At 58.7% G+C, this 8,678-nt stretch overlaps 1 protein-coding gene across 1 annotated transcript in view; it reads left to right on the forward strand.

The window, feature by feature from the left end:
* Positions 1-4,783, forward strand: part of CSPG4 (chondroitin sulfate proteoglycan 4) — a 132,848-nt gene extending 128,065 nt beyond the window's left edge. The window contains exons 9-10 of the mRNA XM_008586656.1: positions 1,270-1,453; positions 1,761-4,783. Coding sequence (XP_008584878.1) covers positions 1,270-1,453; positions 1,761-3,595 — 2,019 coding nt within the window. The 3' untranslated portion in view covers positions 3,596-4,783. The remainder of the gene's footprint in view (positions 1-1,269; positions 1,454-1,760) is intronic.
* Positions 4,784-8,678: the final 3,895 nt, after the last annotated feature.

The following is an 8,678-nucleotide window of genomic DNA, read 5'->3' on the forward strand; positions in this document are numbered from 1 at the left end:
AGGGGGCCAGGGCCGGAGCTGGGACACAGTTAGGAAGCTATTGCATAATCCAGGCAAGAGATGATGTGGTGGAGAGAGAGACAGAGGTGTCAAGGACGACTGCAGGGCTTTTGGCCCAAGCCACCAAAGATGATGGTGGTGGTGGTCGTGAAAACGCTGTCACCTGAAGAGGGAAGTCTGCGGGAGGGGGGCAGACCAGCAGTCTGTACAGGGCACGCTGAGTTCGAGATGTCCAGGAGACATCCACACGGAGCTGTCGGGAAGCAGGTGGACGTAGGAGCCTGGAGTTCAGGGGAGAGCTGTCTGGGCTGGAGATACAAATAAAGGGTCTTCAGCCCAGCTGGCATTTGAGGCATGAGACTGAACGAGAGCACTTGGGGGATATAGATAGAAATGAGCCAAAAGACCAAGCCACGCGAAGTTGCGGAGGAGAGGAGGAATCAAGCAGTCTGGGAGGTAGGGAAAAAAACCAGAGAGGGGAGCACCCCAGAAGCAGCAGTGTCTTGGGGGAAGGAATGCTCCACCGTGTCCAGTGCTGCTGAGCAGGTGAGAGAGGTGAGGCCTGAGGCCAGCCCCCGGCTCTAACACCATGGAGGCCATCGGTGCCCTCAGCAAGAACAGTCGTGGTGACGTCACGGGAGCAAAAGCCTGCGTGGAGTGAGCTGAGGATGCGTTGGGGAGCGTGTAGACTATCCTTTTGGGAGTTTTGCTTCAAAGAGAAGCAAAAAATGGGGAAGGAGGCAAATGCCGGTGGAAAAAGTGAAGTCGAGCAATTTTTTCTTAGGGCTTGGCAGTTAGCTCAGCTGGTTCGTGCGCAGTGTTATAACACCAATGTCAAGGGTTCGGGTCCCCATACTGGCCAGCCACCAGAACAGAAAAGAGTAGGTTTTTCTTGCAGATGGGAGAAAGAATAGCATAGGTGCATAATGAAAGGAATGATCCATTTGCGGGGGGAACCGACGCCATAGGAGGAAGAAGGGAGACAGCAGAAGTGGTGTCTTCAGTAGGCAAGAAGGATGGAATACAGGCATCTGGCTCCAGAGCCAGGTCTTCATTGTCACACAACTGCATAATGGTGACCACTGAACTTGGGGGGTAGAGAGAGGTTACAACAGAGACCTGGGCACAGCCGGGAGAGGCAGAGGCAGGCTTGGCCCTGAGGTGTTGGGGAGACCAGAGTGCCCAGTCCTGGTGCCAGCCTGGGTGGGGGCTCCTGGGCACCATGGGCTGGACCTGCCTCTCACCCCCAACAATGGTGTCTCCCTTCAGGTGTATGCTGGGCATGTTCTGTATGAGCATGAGATGCCCCCCGATCCCTTCTGGGAGGCCCATGACGCCCTAGAGCTCCAGCTGTCCTCGCCCCCTGCCCCTGACGTGGCCACCACCCTTGCTGTGGCTGTGTCTTTTGAGGCTGCCTGTCCCCAGCGCCCCAGCCGCCTCTGGAGGAACAAAGGTGAACAGCATGATGAGCTGGCAAGGTTGGGCGGACACTGGGAGAGGCCCAGAGAGGAGGGGACACAGGCCAAGGTCAGCAGCTTCTGTCTCAGTTCTAAGGACCTGAGAAGTTATAGGGAAGGCGGGTGGGGAGGTTTTGAGATCAAAGGGGGTACATAGTCCTTGTCCTCCTGGGGACCCTGAGCCCCATCCTAGAGTACCTGATTTGAGGGGAGAGACACAACTTTGCCCTGGAGACCCCATATGAGTGTCCATGGCTCTTCCCTCAGTGGACTGGACCTTCATAGCCTGTGTCCCACCTCCAGGTCTCTGGGTTCCTGAGGGCCAACAGGCCAAGATCACCGTGGCCGCCCTGGACGCCTCCAACTTCCTGGCCAGCATCCCATCACCCCAGCGCCCAGAGCATGATGTGCTCTTCCAGGTCACGCAGTTCCCCACCCGGGGCCAGCTGTTGGTGTCCGAGGAGCCCCTCCACGCTGGGCGGCCCCACTTCCTGCAGTCTGAGCTGGCTGCAGGGCAGCTGGTATACGCCCATGGCGGTGGCGGCACCCAGCAGGATGGCTTCCGCTTCCGTGCCCACCTCCAGGGGCCAGCGGGGGCCTCTGTGGCGGGACCCCAAACCTCAGAGGCCTTTGCCATCACAGTGCGGGATGTGAATGAGCGGCCACCTCGGCCACAGGCCTCCATCCCACTCCGGCTCACCCGCGGCTCCCGTGCCCCCGTCTCCCGGGCCCAGCTGAGTGTGGTAGACCCAGACTCAGCTCCCGGGGAGATCGAGTATGAGGTGCAGCGGGCACCCCACAGTGGCTTCCTGAGCCTGGCTGGGGGCAGCCCGGGGCCCGTGACCCGCTTCACGCAGGCCGACGTGGATGCAGGGCGGCTGGTCTTCGTGGCCAACGGGAGCAGCGTGGCAGGCATCTTCCAGCTGAGCATGTCTGATGGGGCCAGCCCACCCCTACCCATGTCCCTGGCCGTGGACGTCTTGCCGTCTGCCATCGAGGTGCAGCTGCAGGCACCCCTAGAGGTGCCCCAAGCTTTAGGGCGCTCCGCACTGAGCCGGCAGCAGCTCCACGTGGTTTCCGATCGGGAGGAGCCGGACGCAGCGTACCGCCTCCTCCAGGGGCCCCGGTACGGCCACCTCCTGGTAGGCGGGCAGCCCGCCTCAGCCTTCAGCCAGCTCCAGGTGGACCAGGGTGAGGTGGTCTTTGCCTTCACCAACTTCTCCTCCTCTCACGACCACTTTAGAGTCCTGGCACTGGCCAGGGGTGTCAATGCATCGGCCATAGTGAACATCACCGTCAGGGCTCTGCTGCATGTGTGGACAGGTGGGCCGTTGCCCCAGGGTGCCACCCTGAGCCTGGACCCCACCATCCTAGATGCGGGCGAGCTGGCCAACCGCACGGGCAGTGTGCCCCGCTTCCGGCTCCTGGCGGGACCCCGGCACGGCCGCGTGGTTCGCATGCCCCGGGCCAGGACGGAACCCAGGGGCAGCCAGCCTGTGGAGCAGTTCACTCAGCAGGACCTTGAGGATGGGAGGCTGGGGCTGGAGGTGGGCAGGCCAGAGGGTAGGCCCTCCGGCCCCACAGGCGACAGTCTCACTCTGGAGCTGTGGGCACGGGGTGTCCCACCTGCTGTGGCCTCACTGGACTTTGCCACCGAGCCTTACGATATGGCCCGGCACTACAGCATGGCCCTGCTCAGTGTCCCTGAGGCTGCTCGGACGGAAGCAGCAAAGCCAGAGAGCAGCACCCGCATGAGTGAGCCAGGCCCGGCAGCATCCAGCCCTGTGCCCACAGTGGCCAGGGGAGGCCTCCTGGGCTTCCTCGAGGCCAACATGTTCAGCGTCATCATCCCCGTGTGCCTGGTCCTCCTGCTGCTTGCGCTCATCTTACCTCTGCTCTTCTACCTCCGCAAACGCAACAAGACAGGCAAGCACGACGTCCAGATCCTGACCGCCAAACCCCGCAATGGCCTGGCCAGTGACACTGAGACCTTTCGCAAGGTGGAGCCAGGCCAGGCCATCCCACTCACAGCCGTGCCTGGTCAGGGGCCCCCACCAGGAGGCCAGCCTGACCCAGAGCTGCTGCAGTTCTGCCGGACACCCAACCCTGCCCTCAAGAACGGCCAGTACTGGGTGTGAGGCCTGGCCTGGGCCCAGATGCTGATCGGGCCAGGGACAGGCTTGCCCAGACCTGGGCCCCATTGCTTCCATGCCCTGGTGCTGCCTGAGTATCCCCAGAGCAAGAGAGATCTGGAGACACCAGAAATGAAGGCTGCTGGGAGAGAGTCCGGGGGTCCCAGACAGAGTGGAGTCAAGAGCTGGACTCTCCCTCAGCCCATTATGAGCCTGGAAAACTGCAGGGGCCACAGTCAGAGGCAGGCTGAAATTCAGTCCTCCTTCCCTGGAGCTGGTTTGGTCTTTCAAAACCGGGGTGGCCTCCTAGGTAGGTCAGGACTCTGGGTCCTCGGTATGTGACCTTGGGTAAGTCACACCTGACCCAGGCTGCCAAGGGGGCAAGGAGAAGAAAGAGCCCTGGGGAGAGAAGGGACAGAAAGGGGATTCCTGGCTTTTCCACCCCAATCCAGGCCCCAGGGTTGAGGGAAAAACTGTTACCCTCTGGTTTTTTAGAGAGATGGTATTTGCTGGAGCAGAGGGCAGGAGGAGAGAGCTCCTCCACTCTCCTGAAAGCATAAGCCAATAGAATAATATATTCAGGGTGCAGGGTGGGTGAGTTGCTCTGGGAAGGGGTTTATTTAAGGGGGATTGCAAGGAAGCTATTTAACATGGTGCTGAGCTAGCCAGGACTGATGGAGCCCCTGGGGGTGTGGGACAGAGGAGGATCTGAGGCCAGTTCATTGCTGGGGCCCAACCTTGATGGGCTAAGCAAGCCTTGGTCACCGGCCCCAGAGCAAGCTGGGCTTGGGAGAATGGAAGTTCCCGGGCCCAGGGTCTCTGCAGTGCCTGTGCCCCCGTAAGGACTAGGGGGTGGGCAGGTGAGGGCTCTTGGCTCCACAGGACCTGGATAAATGGTGCTTTGGAGGCTCTGGACAGCTGTGTGTTTGTGTCTAACTGTGCACCGGGCCCTTGTCCACGTTGGCCTGCATTCCCCCAGGGCAGGCCATAGGGCCTGGCCTTAGCCAATGGGATAGACAGGGCCAGGTAGGTCCCTGAATTTCCACCTCCTGGCGACTTCCAGATCTCTGCCCCTACCTATGTGGGCAGGTGAGCTGGTCTTTGGGAGATGGGACCAAAGCTTTTTGTTTAGTAGAGATAGGCTAGGTCCTCTACAAGGAGCTTCAAGAAAAAAATAAAAGGCTCCCAACCCTAGACTTCCCAGCCTGAGTGTTGGCCTCCACAGTCATGTCCCTCCACCCACCTCTCAAGGGGATGGAGCAGCAAAGTGAGAGTAGGAGGACTTGGGGATCCCAAGGCTGGTGCTGAGGGGGAGGATGAAGGGGACCCCACAGGAGCTTCCACCCGGCTCCCTGGAGACTTTTACATGGTAAACTTCTGCTGGTCTCCTCCCTCCAACGGGACGACCAAAGTACTTCTTCTCAGAGACAGAGGAAGCAGCAGGGATTCAGAAAAGCCAGACACCCCTGCATGTGGCCTGAGAGTCCATCGTTTGGTTAGAGATGGGTTCAGAGAACAGGGCATCTCCAGAGAGCCCTTCTGTGAGTTGCTGGGGATCCACTACCCTCCATCCCTTCCCCTTTTGAGGGTGTTAGAGGGTCAGAGGCAATGGAGACAGGTTCTGGGTCCCAGGGGATAGGCCTGGCCCTGAGAGTAGATTGAAGTCAGAAGAAGAGAAACATGAGGTGTCTGAACGCTGGGGGAAGTGAGGTGGGGGTAGGGGGTCTGGGGCCTGAGTACAGCCAGGTTGGGGGTGGAGAGCCCCAGCCAGCCTTTGGCAGCTCGCCTGCATCTGGGAACCAGAGTCACCTCTTCCCTGTGCCCCAGCATCTGTAACATTTGAACCAGAATCCGGAACAGGAGAGGAGACTCCAAATCCCCCCAGTGCTTCCTGAAGAGCCCCAGACATGCCAGTAAATAACCATTAAACATGATGTGGTGTGGGCTGGCCAATGAGGGGAAGCCCAGAGGGAGAGGGCTAGCTGGCTCTGTCTGCTGCCTTCTCTCCTTAGAAAGTGTCGCCCTTTTCCATGGGAGGGACAGCCATACAGTAGCTAAAGCTGAGCATGTTCCACTACCTCCTGCTGACCTTTCCATTCTCAGTGTAATGAATTACAGTATTTAACTGATGGCTGCTATACTCTTCTAGGGCGTCAACTTCTCAGGGGGCCTCCTGTGGCCACCAGGATAATTGATGGGTTGTGCTGTGTTCCTTCACATTTCAGATGTCCTAAGAGCCCTGACAGAAGCAGCCCTTGGTTAAATTGATCAGTGGCCAGGAAAGGACTTTTCTATTCAAACACAGAGGAGTCCCCCAGTCTGAAAACTTCCAGCTCTGTTAGCCCAGAGCCTGGAGTTAATCCGAAGGCCTCTTTCTGATGCCTTGTGAGATCACAAGTGGCTCAAGTGACCCAGTCTCTGGGTCTTGAAAGCTCAAATTGTTTAACTTTTGGGCCGGCCCGGTGGTGCACTGCTACAGTGCGCCGCTTGGGAAGCGCGGTGGCACTCCCGCCGAGGGTTCGGATCCCACATACAGACCAGTTCCCACTCACTGGCTGAGTGAGGTGCGGGAGCAACATCGAGGGTTGCGATCCCGTTGCCGGTACGGGGGCGACACTGAGGGTTGCGATCCGTTGCCGGACACGGAAAAAGACAAAAAAAAAAAATTGTTTAACTTTTTATTGCTCACAGTGGTGCCCATGGCCCAGCATCACCAGCATTATTACTTGGGCGCCTGTTAGACATGAGGGAACACAGGCCATGCTCCAGACTGGCTGAATCAGACTGTATTTTAACAAGGTCCCCAGGTGACTAGAATACACACTACACAGTAAAGCTTAAGATGCACTGACAAGTCCTCCCTGCCAACCTCTAATTAAGGGAAGCAGATGGAAGAGGCAGAGACCAGGCCAAGATCACACAGTAGGGTTAGTGGCTGAGCCAGAAGGAGGTCAGGCCTGATAACCCTGTCCCAGGGCTTTGTCCTCCACGTGCAGTCCAGCTGGTCCTTCCTTTCCTGTCCCCTACCTGCCTGTCTGTGTCCTGCCTGTCAGAGGGTGGGACAAAGGGTGGTGTTTAGCCAAAGTCACCAGTCAGTGCCTGAGTCATGCATCGGGGCCTCCCCCGTGGAGGAGCAGCAGCAGCCAGCAGGAGAGGGGGAAGGTGCTATCAGGCTACTGCCCAGGCCTGGTCAGGAAGGAGGGGGTGGGCTGCCCGCAGCTGTCCACCCTACAGAGGGTAGAGACTGAGGCTGCCACATTACCTGTCCCTTCTGCCCCCTGGAAGGAATGTTGGGGTATGGCATCCAGCCTGTGTGCTGCCCTGGTGCTGGGAGTGCTTTGGGACCCCCAACTCCACTCCCGTCCCTGGTTGCTGAGCCCCCAGCCTGGGTGAAGTCCCCAGCCATCCACACCTTGCAGTAAACATCATTCACTTCTATATACTCCATCAAGGCAGTGTCCAGCCTGGGCCAGCCACTTCTGTGCCCACAGCTAGTATATAGTAGATGTTCAGTAAACATCCACTGTGGGAATATAGCACCTCCCTTCCCACAGAGATGCCCTCAAGCCAAGAGGCCTCTGACCATCTGTCCCACCCTGACCTGCTCTCCTGGGTTCCCACTCTGGTTCCCTGGCTTCACTCATCCCCAGGGTTGCTGGCGGGGCTCCCAACTGCTGCTCCGGCCCCCAGATCTCTGCCAGGGCAGACCTGGCCCCAGGCCCGGAATTTCGACAGGGCAGGTTTAATCTGTCCCTCTCAGACTCTTCACAGCTTACTCCTCACTCTGTCTGTGCTCACCCCTGGCTCCCTCCCACCCAGACACCTGGTGTCTATCCTGCTCAGAACCCTCTGGGTAGAACCTTCACCAAATCATGCCACAGATAGAAGCAAAGTTGACAAGTGGGGCAGGAGGAGGAGAAACCCAGAACCCGCTCACGATCAGCCTGCCCCTGCCCTGACAGCCCCTCCTCAGAACCTCCAGGCTCCACAGGACCCTGTGCCAGCTGGGCTAACTGCTCGCTGGGTGCACCTGATCCCAACCTTCAGGGGCAAGGAACAGAGCAGAGCCAAAGGGGCCCTCACCTCTCCCCCACCCAAAGGACCCTGATTCAGCCAGGGGACTCAGTCCCAACCGTAGAACAGAGTAGAGGAGAGACTCGCCCACAGTCACGCAGCAAGTCAGTGGCAGAGCTGGGCCTCCTGGAGGCTCGAGACCCTTCCCAATATCAAGGATCCATCTGTCAGCAGCAGGATCCTGCAGCTAGAGAAGCATCAGCGGAAGTGCAATGGGCCGGGGATGCCAGGCGTGCTGACCAGCACAGACCTCCGCCAACCAGAGTGCAGCAGGGGAACCCTGTTGAGTCATGTTGGGGAAGGCGGGGCCAGGACTAGGGGTGGCCTAAAGGGCTATTGCGCAGGCAGGTGGGCGAGGCTGGTGGAGCCTGGGTACTCCTGGAAGGCAGTGACTCAGGCTGGAAGGGCCCCTTCCACGTCAGCCCTACTAAAAGGTAACCTTGTAGGTGCGGCACCTGGACAGGCAGCTGGGGCAAGGCCCAGAAACCCACAAGATCGCCGCTCCATTATCTGCCCTGAGAACCACAGAGTCTGGGGACAGAACCTATGAACCGAAGGAGGGAGGGCAGAGGTGGTGACTGTCCACCAGACGGACTTGTACAGGTCCACCTACCTTTCTGAGGAGGAGCCCAGTGCCTGCTTTCTGCTTAGAGCCCCATCTCCCCTCTCCATTTCTGCCTCTTCCTGTCACCTACCAGCATCCATGGTACGTGGTTGGCCAGAAGGCTTTAGCCCAGCTCCCACTCTCTGCCCGAGGTAGGATCTATTGAAATAGTGCAACTGAGGGCCGGCCCGTGGCTCACTCTGGAGAGTGCGGTGCTGATAACATCAAGGCCCTGGGTTCGGATCCCATATAGGGATGGCCAGTCAGCTCACTGGCTGAGCGTGGTGCTGACAACACCAAGTCAAGGGTTAAGATCCCCTTACTGGTCATCTTTTTTTTTTTTTTTAAATCCTTTTTGTCTTTTTTACTGACTGGTAACGGGATCGCAACCCTCGGTGTCGCGCCCATACC

This window comes from Galeopterus variegatus, unplaced genomic scaffold (genome assembly GCF_000696425.1).
Source record: "Galeopterus variegatus unplaced genomic scaffold, G_variegatus-3.0.2 Scaffold4068, whole genome shotgun sequence".
In the NCBI taxonomy this organism is placed as follows: domain Eukaryota; kingdom Metazoa; phylum Chordata; class Mammalia; order Dermoptera; family Cynocephalidae; genus Galeopterus; species Galeopterus variegatus.